Source organism: Bufo gargarizans, chromosome 9 (genome assembly GCF_014858855.1).
Source record: "Bufo gargarizans isolate SCDJY-AF-19 chromosome 9, ASM1485885v1, whole genome shotgun sequence".
In the NCBI taxonomy this organism is placed as follows: Eukaryota; Metazoa; Chordata; class Amphibia; order Anura; family Bufonidae; genus Bufo; species Bufo gargarizans.
In genome coordinates this window covers 2,244,801-2,263,566 of record NC_058088.1, presented here as the reverse complement: position 1 = coordinate 2,263,566, position 18,766 = coordinate 2,244,801, and the positions used below count along the sequence as shown (strand labels likewise).

Genomic DNA, 18,766 nt, shown 5'->3' with positions numbered 1-18,766 from the left:
GCACCAAATATATGCCAGGCATATCTCTTCTTTGGCACAATACTAAAATATAGATTTCTCCTTTTCCATCATTTTCTCTCTCTCTCTCTCTCTCTCTCTCTCTATATATATATATATATATATATATATATATATATATATATATATATATATTATTATTATTATTATTATTATTTTATTTATTTATTTTGCAATATATATACCTACTTTTTTTTTTTTTTTTTTTTTGGGAGGGAATTATGTAGGTGCTGTCATGGGCTCATGGAAAACATATTACCGGTAAGGATAATTGAAGTATTTCCATTACGCCCCATGACAGCACCTGTGAGAGACTAGACTAGATAACTATTAGGGAGGGACTACAGCCTGCAGCACCTTTCTCCCAAAAAGACATATCCTGCACTGATGAAAGGTCCAACCTATAGTGCTTGTAAAACGTAGAGGGGGAACTCCACGTTGCTGCCCTACAGATTTGATCAATGGTAGCGCACCCTTTTTCTGCCCAGGAGGAGGCTACTGCCCTGGTGAAATGAGCTGAAAAATCGGAAGGGACCTGACAATCTGATAGTGAATATGCCCAGTGGCGTAGCGTGGGTTGCCAGCACCCGGGGCAAGCCAAAAATTGGGGCCAGAATGCGGCAGTATGGGCCAAATTCTCAATCTTCTCCCCCAACCCTACCATGAAACAGATATGTGGATGGACATTATTATTACAGTAGAATACCGCACCATACCTGTTACATCCAGTGACGTCTCCTGTGATGTAGACTCTCCTCGACGTCTTCATTCAGAGATAAGACCACCATGATAACTTCTTTCAGCCGCTTCTCGTCTCTGCAGAGTTTCACCGAAAAAAATTTAGGTTCCTCACTTTACTATCATGCTCTCCTTCCTTCAACACTGTCATCCTGCTGCCCCCCAATACTGAGCTAGAGCCAGACAGATAGCTTTCATTCCCCCTGTATATTATAATGGCCCCCTCTTTATTATTAATGTACTGGCCCCCTCTTTAATAACAAAGAGGGGGCCATTATATTAGCAAAGAGGGGGTCATTACATTAATAATAAAGAGGGGGTCATTACATTCATAACAAAGAGGGGGTCATTACATTCATAACAAAGATGGGGTCATTATATTAATAATGAAGAGGGGGCCATTACATTAATAATAAAGAGGGGCCATTACATTAATAATAAAGAGGGGCCATTACATTAATAATAAAGAGGGGCCAATACATTAATAATGAAGAGGGGGTCATTACATTAATAATAAAGAGGGGCCATTATATTAATAATAAAGAGGGGCCATTATATTAATAATAAAGAGGGGGTCATTACATTAATAATAAAGAGGGGCCATTACATTAATAATAAGGAGGGGGCAGTACATTAATAATAAAGAGGGGGCCATTACATTAATAATAAAGAGGGGGTCATTACATTAATAATGAAGAGGGGGTCATTACATTAATAATGAAGAGGGGGTCATTATATTAATAATAAAGAGGGGGTCATTATATTAATAATAAAGAGGGGGCCAATACATTAATAATAAAGAGGGGCCATTACATTAATAATAAAGAGGGGGTCATTACATTAATAATGAAGAGGGGGTCATTATATTAATAATAAAGAGGGGGCCAATACATTAATAATAAAGAGGGGGTCATTACATTAATAATGAAGAGGGGGTCATTATATTAATAATAAAGAGGGGGCCAATACATTAATAATAAAGAGGGGGCATTACATTAATAATAAAGAGGGGGCCAATACATTAATAATGAAGAGGGGGCCAATACATTAATAATGAAGAGGGGGTCATTACATTAATAATGAAGAGGGGGTCATTACATTAATAATAATAATGTAATGGCCCCCTCTTTATTATTAATATAATGGCCCCCTTTTTATTAATAATGTACTGGCCCCCCTCTTTATTATTAATATAATGGCCCCCTTTTTATTATTAATGTACTGGCCCCCCTCTTTGCTAATATAATGTCCCCCTCTTTGTTATTAATGTAATGGCCCCTCTGTTATTAATGTACTGGCCCCCCTCTTTGCTAATATAATCGCCCCTCTTATTGCTGTGCCAATCATGCCACTGAAGCCTTTCTGCTCCAGTCCTCTCCTCTCCTCTCCCACCCCCCATACTGCCGCCAGAGCCTCTGCAATTAGGTAAGTTAACATAAAAAAAAAATACTTACCTACTATCTCCATCCCCGCTTGTTCCCGCCGCAGGCGGTCACGAACGCCTCACTGTGCCTTCCTGCGCCGCGTCATCGCGTCATCTCGCGAGACCCGACGCAGGAGGTCACAGTGAGGTTATCGTGACCGAGTCCTGCGTCGCTCGCCTCTACTGCCTTATAGGCTTCAGGACTAGGCCTGAAGCCTATGGGGCATAACGGAGGGGACGGGAGCCATAGGCTCCCGTAGCCCTCATTGAAATTTCGGATGCCTGGCGCCCCCTGCAATTTGGCGCCCGGGGCAACGGCCCCTCCGGCCCCCCCCACGCTACGCCCCTGAATATGCCAGACCTATCACTCTCTTGATCCATCTGGCTAAGGTACGGCTTGTAACTTTCGAGCCCCTGTTCTGACCCTGAAATTGCACAAAGAGTTGCAGGGTTTTTCTAAAGCCCTTCGTAGACTCTAAATAAGCACAGACACACCTTCTAACATCTAAAGTATGAAAAGATTTTTCCCCTTCATTCTTTGGGTCCTGACAAAAAGAAGGGAGAACTATTTCCTGAGATTTATGGAATACCGACACTACTTTGGGCAGGAATGCAGGATCCGGTTTAAATACAATTCTATCCTCCAGAATTTGAGTATATGGAGGGGAAGATGACAAAGTGGATAGTTCTACTCGTCTGGCAGATGTAATGGCCACTAAAAATACAGTCTTATATGACAGCATCTTTAAGGGGATGTCCCCAAGAGGCTCAAACGGAGCCTTGGTTCGAGCGGATAGAACCAGGTTAAGGTCCCATGGGGCAGATTTAGATTTAACTATAGGACATAGTCTAGAGGACCCCTTAATGAACCTTTTGACCCAAGGATGAGTGGCCAATCTAAAGTCAAATATAGGGCACTGAGTGCCGAGACCTAGACCTTGAGAGTGCTAGGTTTAAGCTTTTTGTTAAGGCCTTCTTGTAAAAAATTTAAAATTTACGGGATGTTGGGTGAGCTCAAGTCTAGGCCTGGCCCTGCAAACCAGAGCAAAGTCTTCCATACCCTGAGATAGATCTCGGAGGTGACTTTTTTCCTACTAGCTAGAAGAGTCCCAATGACTTGTTCTGATAGGCCTCTAGACCTGAAGAATGTCCTCTCAAAATCCAGGCCCTCAGATGGAGGTTCTTGACTTCCGGATGATGTAGATGGCCCTGATATAATAGGTCCTGTCTTTCTGGAAGTATCCAGGGATCGGCTATTGATAGTCTCCTCAACCAAGCAAACCACACTCTTCTTGGCCAAAACGGTGCTATTAGTATCACTGTTGCCTGCTCCCCCCTGATCTTCTGGATCGCTCTGGGCAATAGGCTGATGGGAGGGAAAGCATAGACTAGGCCCTTCCCCCATGGCTGTGAGAGAGCATCTGTGCCTATCGACTGATCCTCCCTGCTCAGAGAAAATAAACTTTTGCACTTCCTGTTCTCCACCGAGGCGAATAGATCTATCGTGGGACATCCCCATAGGGCCTCTATTTGGTGAAATACTTCCTGGTTCAGACACCAATTCGCCTGACTGAATCTGTGTCTGCTGAGAAAGTCCGCTTGGTGATTCTCTGAGCCTTTCAAATGAACCGCTGAAAGAGAAAGAGCTTTCCCCTGTATTAGCAAGGAGATCCTGGATGCTAGCTGCATTAGTTGAGGAGATCTTGTTCCCCCTTGCTTGTTTATATAAGCTACCACCGAGGCGTTGTCGGATAGGATCCTGACATGTTTTTGAGGCAAAGATGGGAGACCTTCCTTTAATGCGCACAGGGCTGCTCTTAACTCCCTGGCATTTTGGGACTGAGCACTCTGGGTTTTTGACCAAGGGCCTTGAAAAAACCCCAAAACTGAATGGGCCCCCCATCCCCAAGGGCTTGTGTCGGTGGTTATTATTAAGGGGTCGTGTCTCAACCACTCTACTCCCTGACTGAGGTTCGGAACATTTAGCCACCAAGCTAGGGACCGGGTTACTGACCCCGGGACTACAATCTTGCGATCCAGGAATAACAACCTCCCGTCCCATTTGGACAAAATGTGCCATTGAAGTATTCTGGACCTGAATTGGGCCCACCTCACTGCAGGAATACAAGCTGTCATCAGACCCAGAATAGACATTGCTTTTCTTAGGGAAACTTCCTTGGTTTTGCTGAAAGACCTGATTTTCTGCTGAATAATTTTCTTCTTGTCTGCCGGAAGATAAGATTTCTGTGTCTGAGAATCTAATAGAATGCCTAGAAAAACGCATTTGGAGGTTGGAATCAGGGACGATTTGTCCCAATTTATTAACCAGCCCAGGCTCATCAGGGTCCCCAGGACCTTCTGTATTTGAGATCTCAACAGCTCTGGGGACTGCCCTACCAAGAGAAGGTATGAGATTATAATGATGTCTGACCTTCTTATTTCTGCCATTACCTCCGCCATTAGCTTTGTGAAGAGCCTCGTGATAGCCTGTGATACCCCAAATGGAAGTGCTCTGAACTGCAAATGGACAATTGCTTCTCCCATCCTCACTGCTACCCTCAGGTATCTCTGAGACGATGGATGAATGGGCACATGTAGGCATCTTTTATATCTATTGAGGCCATCACGCAGTTGGGGAACAGATGGAGGACTGTGGAGGAGATGGATTCCATCCTGAATTTCTGGTAGGACAGATATTGGTTGAGACCTTTCAAATTTATTATCAGCCTGAACAAGGCTGATAATGGGCTTGGAAACCAGAAATAGGGTTGAATAAAAACCCTCTCCTTGTTCGTTCTTTGGAACTGGAACAAGGGCTGACTTTTCCAGGAGGCTGTTTATTTCCTCCATAAGTGCCGCCTGTTTTGGAGAATTTTGGTTTAGGGAAGTCATTTGAATGTCCTGGCTGGTAGCCTTTTGAAGTCTAGGCGGTAGCCTTCCTCTATAATACCCCTTACCCAGGTGCTTGCGGTAATATTTCGCCAGGCTGGAGAAAACAAAGAAAGATGACCGCCTACCTGGGGCCTGGCGTCATTGTTGAGTGGAACTTATAGTTTGAGGTCTGGATTTAAACAGCACACTTTTTGATTTATCGGATCTCCATTCCCTTCTTTTCTTCTGATCCCTAAAAACTTTTCCTTCTCTCATTATTCCGAAATGGCTTCCCCTGTCTAGGAAAGGACGGTGCTGGAAATCCTTTTTTCTTATTGGATGCCTTATCTAGAATATCGTCTAGGCCAACCCAAACAAAAAATGTCTTTGGCAAGGGAGGGCACAAAGCTTAGACTTTGTAGCCACATCGCCCTTCCACCCCTTCAACCATAAGAACCTTCTGGCTGAGTTGGACAGTGCAGCCGCTCTAGCGGAAAGCCTCAACGCATCAGCGGAGACATCAGAGATAAAGTCCACTGCACTGGACATGGTTGGTATAGCCTCCAGAAGCTGATCCCTAGGAGTCTTGTTCTCTATATGAGACTCTAGATCCTCCAACCAGACCTTTAGTGACCTTGCCACCGAAGTAGTCGCTATATTTGGTTTAAAGGCAGAAGTGGATGCCTCCCAACTCTTCCTTAAGTATGCATCAGCCCTTTTGTCCATGGGATCTTTAAGGGACCCTAAATCCTCAAACGGGAGAGCTGATTTTTTATTTATCTTAGCTACGGGGGCGTCTACCCTCGGAACCTCCTGCCAGGCTGACACTTCTTGATCGTCAAAGGGGTACTTTCTCTTGACCGCTCTAGGAATAAATAATTTTTTGTCATGCTTCTCCCATTCACGTTTAATCAGGTCTTTGATACAGTCCTGAATGGGGAACACTTTAGACTTTTTAGGCTTTAGGCTCTCAATCATAAGTTCTGGCCTAGACCTGGACTCCTTTTCTTCCTCCAGCTCCATCGTGGATCTAACCGCCTTTAATAGTAGATCCGTATCTTCTGCTCTGAACAACGGCTTCCCTGTCAAATCCTCAGAGGAAGAATCTGAATCTGCAATAGCGCCCTCCTCAGAATCAGACTCTATAGTATCCTCCACTACCGTCTGAGCCTTCCTATGTCTGGATGAGCTAGGCAGGGATTTTTTAAGTTCTTCCACAGAAGAACGAACTTCACTTTTAACTAACTCTTGGATAATTTGTAATAAAGATGGTGACTCGTCTGCCACTAACTTATCCAGACATGGTTGGCAACATGTTTTGGGGTAAGACGGGGCCAATTTTTGCTTGCAAATTCCAAACTCCTTAGCTCTTGTTTTATGTGTGGCTTTTCTTGGGGCTTCTTTAACCTGCATTTAATAAAACAGCCTAATCAGTCTAATACTGACCATAATAATAACTCCCCAAAGGGAGATGGAGGGGGTTAACCCCTCTTACCCCAGGAGTACCGTGCTGTATTCAGAAAGCTGCTCCTGTCTGTCAGTGCGCGGTTGCCCTTTCCCTTCTTCCTGCATGATGATGCTGCTTCAAGGGGGCAAATGGAGGGAAGAACTGGCCGTCCGGTCGGTATCTGCCTGCTGCTGCTCCCTCCATGCTGGCTGGCCGGCGTTCCCTTTTTCAAATGGGCCGCGCAACACCCGCCATGTTTAAGCTCCTCCCCTTCCGGCCGGTGGAACTCACCCGTCATTTCCGGGCGCGACGTGCACGCCCAGACTCGGCCCGCCTCAATGAGAGGAGAAGATTCACCTCCCCCCTCACGCCGCAGCTTCGCCGGCTAGGCAGGGACCACAAGGCAGCTACAGACATCCCCCCATGGCTCTGAAAAAAGGGAAGACAAACGCCGGGCTTCTCAGCGGCTTTTAATGGAGACTTATGCCGACAGGTACCTCCACTAGGTTTCCATCATTTTAACCCTAGAGGTCCTGCAGCCCGAAGATAGACCTGAAAAGAAATCCTCCTGTCCCTGGACAGGAAACAGGAAAGAACTGAGTGGTGGAAGGCAATGGACCAATTTAAAGATCTGGGAAGTTCCTGTTTTCTGTCCGGAAGGGGGAGGATCTCTCACAGGTGCTGTCATGAGCCTCTAGGAGCAACGGGGGCGTTGTCTTTACACTAACCCTGGGTTCACACCTGAGCGTTCCTCAAACGCGCGTTTTACGTGCGTTTTTGTCGCGCGTTTTTATGCGCGTTTTTTGTAATGGTAAACGCGCGTTTGACGCGCGTTTGTGTCATTGACTGCAGTGTCCTATGGCCACAAACGCGCGTCAAAACGCCCCAAAGAAGCTCAAGTACTTGTTTGAGCGTCGGGCGTTTTACAGCGTGTTCGTACGCGCTGTAAAACGCCCAGGTGTGAACCCTTCCTTAGAGGCTCTGCTCTCTCTGCAACTGCCGCGTCCTCTGCACTTTGTTTGACATTTCCAGGTGTGATCATTCAATGCTTGGCCCTGTCAATTAAAGTGCAGAGGGCGCAGCAGTTGCAGAGAGAGCAGAGCCTCTAGGGGTAATGATAACGCCCCTGTTGCTCCTAGAGTCTCATTTGCATATAATAAAACATAATTTTTCTCAGCAATGCGGGCACATATGAACATGGGACCAACACAGATGTCTTCAGCTACCAAGCGCACATGTAACTGGTCAGCCAGTGCCATAGGTACAAAACTGCTGACAGACAGTGTCGGACTAGGGTGCCTTGGGCCCACCAGTAAACGTCCCAGCATACTTATACATTCAAATATTACCTGCTCACACAGCAGCAAGATGCTACCGGATGATTGGGGTCCCTGCAGCGACTTTGAGAGGTAGGTCCTGGGGAGAAGAGGACAGGGGGCCCACCTTGCTCAGGGGCCCACCGGGATATTCATCTGCACCCCTGTGGGCCAGTCCCAGCCTGCTGACAGATGCCCTTTAAAAGGGGGCTCTATATCTGGGGAACCTCTGGCTCTACTAACAGAGGGGTTCTGATGCCACTCATGGGATGCTCTGGCTTTATTTCTAGGACTCTCTGGAACTATTCATGAGTCATGCTGATGCTATTTATGGGGGCTCCATGAAACGATTCATGGGAGAACGCTGGAACCATTCATGGTGCACTGGGCACTTCAGGTCTGTGTATAGCAGTTCTTGGTTATTGGGGGCTCTTTGGGACTATTCATGAGAGAACGCTGGAACCATTCATGGTCCACTGGGCACTCCAGGACTGTGTATAGCGGTTCTCGGTTATTGGGAGCTCTTTGGGACTATTCATGGGAGAACGCTGGAACCATTCATGGTGCACTGGGCACTCCAGGACTGTGTATAGCGGTTCTTGGTTATTGGGAGCTCTTTGGGACTATTCATGGGAGAACACTGGAACCATTCATGGTGCACTGGGCACTTTAGGACTGTGTATAGCGGTTCTCGGTTATTGGGGGCTCTTTAGGACTATTCATGTTTTTTTTCCTGGCACTATTTATAGGGGCAAGACTGGCATTATTTATGGCGTCTCTTTGCGACAATTCATGATATTCTCTGGCCCTATTTATAAGGGCAGGTATGGCGTTATTAATGTAGACTCTTTAGGACTATTCATGGTGACCATTATTGGAGGGTTCTAATGCTACTCATGGGATGTTCTGGCTTTATTTCTAGGTCTCTTTGGTGCTATTCATGGGGCATGTTGACGCTATTTATGAGGGCTCCATGAAACTATTAATGGGACTATTCATGGTGCACCGTGCACGCCAGGTCTGTGTATAGGGGTTCTTGGCATTGTTATTGAGTGCTCTTTTGGACTATTCATTCTGGCACTATTTATGGGAGAACACTAGATGATACTGTTATTGATTGCCCTCCAGAAGGCACTGTTCATGGGGTCTCTGTCAGTTCTTAAGAGTGTGATATTCGAGGGCAGGACTTATGTATAAGATAGCATAATTACACATCTATAGGGGGGTATGTTGATCTTCTGTAATGAGATGTCATATTGTAAGGCCTGAAGTCAGTGGGGGTGGCCCTGGCTATAGGTTTTGCATTTCGGGAAAATCAGTGACAATCTACGCCTCCTGTAATGTATAACCCTATTGATCGCCCCAAAGCATTTTGTTGTTGCAGCCTCCTTGAAGATATTTTTATGAAACTTAAAAAAAAATAGATGGCATGATGCAGCCTCGCCCGTATCTCAGAATATGTCATATAATATTGTTATGATGTAAATTTATTAGCACATTGCGCCATTATTTGCAGTTGGCTTTGATAACTTTAACGCTACTGTAACAAGCCAAGCAGTTATGTGTCCACCTCATGTCCTGGACAGATTTTTGTCCACAGAGATCTAGAAAATTGTGTGGATTTTTATGGAAAGCATCTAAAACTTTTTGGAAGAATCAAGACTACACTCTCCCAAAAGTGAAGTATGTCGCCCACTAGTGATCGCTTTATGATATTACAGCCATTTTAGTGATTAATATGGATCAATACATTTCTAAGGCTGTGTTCATATCACCGTTTAGCTTTCCTTTCTTCTCATCCATCAGAAGAAGAGAAAAAAACAACAAAAAAACAACAGGATCGTGTAAAAAAAAACAGACCCTGTTGCATCATTTATGCATAGGATTGCATAGGATCCGTTTAACGGATCCTGTTGCGTGAGTTGTCATCCGTTAGAGGCATTTCTGTCTGAAATCCATTTTTTTTAGACGGGAGAAAAGTACTGGATGCAAGATTTTTTTTTTCCCGTGTAAAAAAACTGATTTCAGACAGAAATGGTTTAAACTGAGGACAACTGACGCAAGAGGATCCGTTTTTTTTACAGGATCCTATGCAATCCAATGCATAACTGATGCAACAGGATAGTTTTTTTTTTAAGGATCCAGTTTTTTTTTCTCTTCTTCTGACGGATCAAAAGAACGGAAAGTTAAACGGTGATGTGCACTCAGCCTAAGGGCTCATTCACATGACCGTATGAATGGGTCCGCATCTGTTCCACAAATTTGCGGAACCGGTGCGGACCCATTTCTTTCAACGGGGCCGCAAAAGATGCGGATAGCACACCGTCTGCTGTCTGCATTCGTTGTTCCGTTCCGCGGCCCCGCAAAAAATATACAACATGTCCTATTCTTGTCTACAATCACGGACAAGAATAGGCATTTCTATAATGGGCCACCTGTTCTGTCCGCAAATTGCGAAACGCACACGGGTGGCAACCGTGTTTTGCGGTTGTCTGAATGACCCCTAAAGCCTCATTCACACGTCAGTGTTTGGTCAGTGATTTCCATTAGTGATTTTGAGCCAAAACCAGGTGCGGCTCTAAACACAGAACAGGAGCAGATCTTTCCCTTATACCTTATGTCTGTGGAGGCTCCAATCCTGGTTTTGGCTCACAATTACTGAGGGAAATCACTGACCAAACACTGACGTGTGAATGAGAATTTATACTGATAATTAGTGATGTGCGAATTGACTTCGGATGAAACATCCGAAGTCGATTTGCATAAAACTTTGTTCTAATACTGTATGGAGCAGGAGCTCTGTACAGTATTAGAATGTATTGGCTCCGATGAGTCGAAGTTATTGGTTTGCGAAGTCTGTAAAAAAACATTTACCGAACTCGGGTTCGGTTCCAAGATACCACTTGGAACCAAACCTAAGTTCGGGAAATGTTTTTTTACAGTAGAAATTAATTTTTGAAGCCATTGCGCGAAATCTCACGAGACTTCGCAAAGCAATAACTTCAGCTCATCAGAGCCAATACATTCTAATACTGTAGGGAGCTCCTGCTCCGCACAGTATTAGAACAACGTTTTATGCGAATCGACTTCGGATGTTTCATCCAAAGTCGATTCGCTCATCCCTACTGATAATAATCCGATGTCTAAGCATTGAGCAAATCGTCTGGTGTAATCAAATTATCATCAGCCACATATGAACACTATGCCAGCGGGTAGTCACCTAGCTCTAAGCACTTTGTAATGAGACAGGCCACATTCACTTTTCATATAGTTTATTTTTCACTTGCAATCAGAAAATCCACAGTTTTTGATTATATTATTATCATATGCACTTATAAATCATTTGCATTTGAACAAACATCAAAGTGACTGACTCATTTGGCATCCTTCCCCCTGCAGTCCTACAAAAGGTCTGAGAAGGTGGTGAGAAAAGACACGACAAGGCAGAAGAACAATTTAAAGAGACAAGACAAGGGTAAAATGATGGAAGTAAGGTAGGTTATACTGCTGACAGTATGTATGCCTGTGGTACAGGAGTGCATGTAGTATGTTATGCATTGTGAAGGTGACTAATAGCTATAGGAAACCTAGCTGACCAGTCTGATGGATGAAGGCCAGAAGGCAGAAGATCTTACTGTGTTGTGTCTATGTAACAGGAGAGGTTGAGAACATATCTCATAAGCCATGATGGACCTTGATATTTGAGGATATTGATTACAATCAAAGGACATTTAGTCAAAAGGAACTCAGAGGAGAACATAAGAGCTCTATTAGGCGAGATAATAGACATACTAGACAGCTCAAGGATTGAGGATAACATCATAGTGCACCAGATAGGCATCATTATACATGTATAGCTTGCGTTCATTTGCGTTATAGCTCAGACTTTGCACCTTCTCTGACATCTTCTCCATCATGAAGCTTATTTTCTCTCCCTTTCCAGTCTTGGTGTCAAACATGTAGAAGATCTCCTCAGTCTTTTTGTTTACAGAGCGAGTGGCGTAGAGGACTCCGCATATCATGAAGGCGTTGGTCACATCTGTCTTCTTCAGTGTGGTGGTCCAGGAATTTTCCACCGTAAAGGTGGCTACATTGACCTTACCCACCACAATTTTTCCAGCACTTGCTTCAGTGCAGTATATCACCCACAGACCCTTCTCATCGGAAGCAAAGTCCATGTCTTGGTAGCTGACTCCAGAATAGGAGTAGCGGTTATTGAATACGGCATTGGGTAGAGCTTTTCTTTGGTAGACCCCGTTGTTCAAGTTTGTTCTGCACATGTCATGACTGTTGAAGCAGTTGTAGTACAGATTGCCGTTGTAGACGATCACTCCTGCGCCCTGACCTCCAAAAGTATGATTCCATCTGTTATTGATGAGCACAGAGAGGGGCAGGTCGATGGAGTTCTTGTACAGCTGTATATCATTCAAGGATGGATAAATACGTATGGACTCTAGAATTCGGCCGTCAGGATTAAGAGGAGCAACCCAATACAAGGACTTCTTAGTGGCGTTCCATGCTGCATCCTTACCCCATGCTCCAGACTTGAAGGCGACTCCCTTCCAGTTAAGTTGCAGAAGGTTGGGTTTGCCGATAAGTGATAAGCCATGGTGCTGACAAAATCCTTGAGGGAAAAATATCACTCTGTTATTAGATATAGACAGATGGATTGATATATGATTTATATGGCATATCTTCAATAACTGCATTGTACTTGGGATCCTTTACCTGGAGCACTGATATTGTTGGTATGAAATTCAATGGTAAGTGTCACATGTAGAGCATTTTCTATGGTATTGGCTCAACATACTCTACCACCTGGATTCAGTAAGATATCACTGGCAAGTTCAGATTTGCCATAGGAACAATGGGCCCTTGAATTTTCCATATGTCCTATTAAGGCATATGGTTATCTAGAAGAGTCAGATTCTTGCCTATTAACCATAGTTGCAAATAGCTGCCCCTACCCTAGAGGACTCAGGGTGACTATGTATTACATTTGAATGGGCACATGTAATACCACATTTCTCCTGCAGTGGCCACTGCAGGAAATATGTTTTGCTGGATTCTGCAACTATCAGCTGATTGCCATCAAGTCCTTATCTACCAAATGGGTTACATAGTTACATAGTTAATACAGTTGAAAAAAGACATAAGTCCATCAAGTTCAACCAAGGGATAGGTGGGGATGCAAATCCCAGAAGGAATTGAGACTCAGATTTTTACACGTTTTCATAAGCATTAATGTTGTTTACTTTAAGAATTCATCTAAATTATTTTTAAAACTGTCCACAGTTCCTACTGTGACCTTGTCCTGAGGAAGTCTATTCCACAGATTCACAGTTCTTACAGTAAAGAAGCTCTTTGACGCTTCCGGAGACTGAACTTTTCCTTCTCCGGTCGGAGGCAGTGCCCTCTCAATAGGATACAATAGGAATAGCCCCTTTAACTGTGCTACATTTAGCCATGTCTGTTAATCATGTGAATATCTATAGAGTCCTAGCCCTATTTGTGCTCCGTCTATGCTGGCTGAAAAGAATCTTGTGAGAGAGTATTTTGTGCTTTCAGATTCCTGCTATGTGAATCCTAAGGACCTGTCCCACAGTATTTATTTTACTTTGAGGACATGATGACCAACTCACCAAGTGGTACCATGGGTGCAGCTTTCATCTTAATAGTTTTCTCACAATCTACAAGACGTTTCTTCAGAACCTCCATGTCTCTCTGAGCTCTGAGGACATTGTTCTTGTCAAGAGTCTCCAGCTGTCCAACTGACTTTGAGATATTCTTCACCTAGAGGTACAAATTAATTAAGAAATTACACCTGGAATCCAATGTGATAAGATCTACCGTACCGATGTAGGATGGACCATACCTCCTTATACAGGTCTTCCACGTGAGCGTTACTTCCGTTGACTCTGCCTCTCAGCTGTGAGATGACCATCTCCATCTCTTTGATCTCTTTCTTTAGGACATCAAAGTTAATTTCTACTAGGCCTTCAGGACGCATGTGCTCCAACTTTTCCAGTCTCTTGGTTAGGTTAATGAGTTTTTCCATATAGGCATCCAGTCTGATGTCCTGCTCTTCTAGCTGTATAATATGAAACAGGGTAAGGTTGGTAGTACTCATTACAGGTTAGACAATATAATTATAGCGCATCTCATGTACTATAACATTGATTGTCTACCCTTAGGATAGGGCATTTCTTTGGTGGGTGTCTAATCTTCATGAATGGGACATGTTGCAGTTCCAGGCTCCATATTTTAGCTATTCCTTACAGTATTCCCATGAAGAACATTGGCACAGAGTGGAGAATTCAGTATGCCCATCATTGTTATATACTGTCAGTTTATCAGTGGGTACACTTGATCAGACACTAAATATACACTGCTTTGACCTTTGTACTATAGACATCAGTGGGCAATACCACCATAAGAGAAGGTTATGCTCACCTTCTGCATTTCATCTTCCACACGGTTGATCAGTTGTTGAGTTTCATCCTCTAGGTTGCCCACTCTCATGGCTGGGAAGGAGCTATCTGGTAGTAGAACTTCACATACACAGTGGTCCCCTCCATTTACCTTCCCTGTAAAATTTCGAGCCACCTGGAAGTAAAGGTAGACAGAGGTTTCCATTAAATAAATCTAAAGACTGTAGCATAATGGAACATCAAAGATCATCTGAAACTCAGTATGGCACATATTCATAGAAATGTATTGATTTCTCTTCCATTGAGTTGTATTGAACCTCCACATGGTAATATCTCCAATATATGATTTGATAGTCTCAGCTAGATGCGCCTCTCTCTAAGGGTCCTTTTTCACAGGCAATTTCAGCCCCCAGCAAGCACCGATCGACGATATACCAGCCGATCGACGTTCAATTGTTTGGAGTAAGGTTATAGGCGTCTAGATGTAGAGAATCTAGATGATATATATCCTCAAGCTAGGTCATCTATATCCCATCAGTGGGACGATAGATGAGATAAATTAGATAGATAATTAGACAGAAATAAGATAGATAATTAGATAGAAATGAGATCATTAGATAGATACATAGATATGAAATAGATGGATATGAGATACACAGAAAGATGGATGGATAGAAATTAGATATAGATTATAGAGATAGATAATTAGACGGATAGATGGAAATTAGATAGATCGATAGATAATGAGATAGATACATAGATATGAAACATAGGTAGATATGAGAGATAGAAATTAAGTAGATGGATAGATATAGATATGAGATACACGACAGATGGATAGATAGAAATGAGATAATTGGATACTTAGATATGAAATAGATAGATAGATAGATAGATAGATAGATATTAGATCGATGGAAATGAAACAGATAAATAGATACTCAATAGATATTAGATGGGATAAATAATAGATGATATCAAGCACACAGTACGGCATATTGTAATTTTATTCATATTTGGTAATACATTGCACACTACATATACAAGATATACAGATACAAGAAATGATTGACTATATATATATTTATATATGTACTATACATACAGACATAGCAGAGGCGAATTGTGACAGCTATTGTGTCCAGGAACAGCATCACTTTTGTCTGAGGTCTGTTACTGATATTGCAGCTCATTGCCAATAAAGTGAATGCAGTTGGGCTGCAATACTAAACAAAGCCTTTAGACATGGGTGGCGCTGTTTTTAGGTAAACAGACCCGGCTTTTTAATCCTGCACAGCCCTTTGAATGTGTATTCCCATACAACACCACTTTGAATATGATCTACATAAAACAAAGGTTTTTCTTATATTTCTTCTAGCTCATTTCTATCTATATATGCCGTCTTACTTCTCCAACCCAGTGTCCCCTTCTATTATAGGATTTGTCTTACCAAAGATACCCCCCTGGGCTGACACAGCCCAGTGTATGGCACAAATCCTGCACCCGAAACCCCATCAATCAGTGGATTCTGACAAGATGTTATGCTGTTAGGTGACTATTTCCCCTACAGCGGCCACTACAGGGGAAATGCAGTATTACATGCAGCCCCTCAAATAAATAGCCTACCATGTAATACATGAAAAGCCTAAGGCCACCACAGCAAGAGCTGCTGCTTTAGTGGTTCTCTGTTCCCCCTATATTATGTTTATATACACCAATTGGGAATATGGACGAGGACAACCCTTTAAGGGTCAGTAAAGTTTGTGTAGCCTTTACACAAGGTACTAAACAGTATTCTGGAAACTCATCCGGTGCAGCACCATGGATGACAGCCTGTGAACTCAGGAACAGCCAGCAGAATTGCGAATGCAGCTCTGGAGCATAATACAAGCCATAATTCAGAATCAGTAAATTGTATAGCGGTAAAATGTAAAATGATGGTTAACCATTTCATTGCTATTGCATTTTTGATCTGTGACCTTCTCACCAGCCAATAATAGCATTGCTTTACTTTGTCTTCATTCTCTTCCCAGGATGTCTCACCACCCTGTACCGAATCTGTAGCATTGTGAACATTGCTGTTAGTTTTATGGAACCTTTTCATCAGGTAATGTCTGCGGAAGGATGTAACACGGAGGACTGAGTGATACAATGGGTTAATATGAAGTGGAGGAGATTGTAATAGACTGGAAAGGATAAAAGCACTTGAACTGGAATTGAAAGATATTGTTCTAGTCCACTGGGACACACTGGGTGCTGTCTGTGGGAAAAAAGGCTGCTTTCCCAGATTGTCCTTGGATCTCCTGAAATAGAAGAGATCTTCCACAAGGGAGCTTGCCAGCTGCCGCATATGTGTTTAGTTTGCAATCATTGACTTCAAAGGTTATGGAGACCTTTTGGTGCCAATTTTTATACTTCAATGCATTTATTTTTGGTTAAAAACCATTTTGCAATAGGTTTTTATTAAAAAATGTTCACTATTTGGCTACTTCACCCCTCTTATGGACATTTACTGTGAATAGCATACTGCAGCCTGCTATGCACTGGAATGAATAGAAGCTGCAGAAGCCAATTTGTGCAAAATATTGAATCAAACCCTACTTCCCCCAAAAAATGTTTTTAGCCATAAATACGTTTTATATAAAGAAAATGCTTTCATTGGTATCTATATAATGGCAGCTGTGTAAATATGTATCCAGTAAGCTCCCGTTGTGGTTGCAGGAATTTAGTAATTTTATTCTATGGCTGCCCGAAAAAAGATTCTGCAAAACACAGCATGTAATAAACCCTTCCTGCCATCTGCCCTGGTGGATGTTGGGAGTTGAAATAATGCACTGGCTCAGGGGTTGAGCTTGCACCATAACCAGAGGGTTACAACTGTATTACAGTGTTGACACCCATGGGCAGTGTTAGGGATTGGAGATAACTCCGATCACAGACAATTAGGCCAATCAGACAATGCAGTTTATTGCAACCATATCATCTGAGCAGTTAGTCAGAGGGATAGGACCCTTTCTGACCCTTTGGAGAAATTATGGGGTGCCAATTGTTTGTCATGGTACCCTGGGGCCTTGTGAAGGGTCCCAGGCCTCCCATTGTAACTTCCTACTAAGCTCTGCCCCGTGGCAGGGTTTAATAGGATTATGTCAGAATCATCATAGACTGCGATACTAAACTATTGCAGTCTATAGTATACGTGATCCAAGGATCAAAAAGAAAAGTAAAAAAAAGAAAAAATGATTTTTTTTAAATTATAGAAAAAGCAAAAGCTTTAAAAATGTCAAATCACCCCCTTTGCCAGTTGTATATATAAAAGTAAATGATCAATTTAAAAAAATAAACATAACTGGTATCGCCACGTCTGAAAATTTCCAAAACGATAAATTTTATTTATACTACACTGTAAACGTAACAGAATTTTTTTTTAAATGCCCAAATTGCCAGTCACCCTGTCCACCGAAAAAAATTGAATAAAAAGTGATCAAAAAGTCGTATGTGCGCCAAACTCTGTCACACAGCTCTATAGACAGTTATGGGTGTCAGAATATACAGTCCCAATTTTTTAAATGTTTAAATTTTTAGTATTTTTTTAAAAGTAGTAAACAAAAGATAAACAATATAAATTTAGTATCGCTGTAATCGCATCGACCCGCATAAAAAAGTAATGTGTCATTTTTATAGCACAATGAATGCCATTGAAACAAAACACAAAAAACTATGGCAGAATTTCAGTTTTTTTTTTTGTTTTACACCACAAAGATTTTTTTTCCTGTATTTCAGTTTTTATGATACAGTATATTAAAATGAGCCACCATTTCTACTAATGTGACTATAGACAAGGCCGCCATATAGGTTGTCTCTTTTTGAATTAACTTTTCAGAAATTGAAGAACAATCTCTCATTTTTCCAGTATGTTTTTAAATGGGGTTTTACAGGAGAATAAAAAAATGGTCTTTAAAGGAATAATAAAAAAAAAAAAAACATTACTCACCCTCACTGATCCCCCGCCGCTGCTGTTCTGGTCTCCATTGCTCTTCATTTCCTAGTCCTGGGCTAAATACATAGGAAACAGCTTGAGAGTAAGCAGTCCACTAAACTTGTATGTTCAGTCTAGGAGCAGGGGCAGTATCAGAATAGCAGCAATGGGGGATTGGTGAAGGTGAGTAATGCTTCTTTGTTATTTTTGATTGTTTCTGACCTGATTATTTTTTATTTTATTTTTTTATCATCCACCTGGAACAGCATAAATACAAAAATGCTAATATAGAAAGAGGTTGAAAGAAAAAGAGAAAGAAAGATACAAAATAGTTATTATTTCAGTTCACATTAAAGCCTTATGTCTTATTGCCAACGGCAGTTTATCGAATGAAATTTTCCAGCCCACAGACTGCTTAGTATTGTTGGAGTCTTGATGGCCAATTCTCTGCATGTAGGAAAGAGAAGAAAAGGAAAATTATGTAGAGGATTGCAAACAAATTGGTAGCCCCATCTTTGATTTTAAGACCATTTAGCATCTTTGTCA

At 42.4% G+C, this 18,766-nt stretch overlaps 1 protein-coding gene across 1 annotated transcript; it reads right to left on the bottom strand.

Moving 5' to 3' along the window:
* Window positions 1-11,613: 11,613 nt before the first annotated feature.
* Window positions 11,614-18,283, bottom strand: LOC122946532 (olfactomedin-like). Its single transcript, XM_044306230.1, has 5 exons — window positions 18,236-18,283; window positions 14,267-14,419; window positions 13,689-13,904; window positions 13,456-13,606; window positions 11,614-12,437 (listed from the first exon to the last, which is right to left on the bottom strand). The coding sequence occupies exons 1-5, from the start codon at window positions 18,281-18,283 to the stop codon at window positions 11,614-11,616; spliced, it is 1,392 nt and encodes a 463-aa protein (XP_044162165.1).
* Window positions 18,284-18,766: the final 483 nt, after the last annotated feature.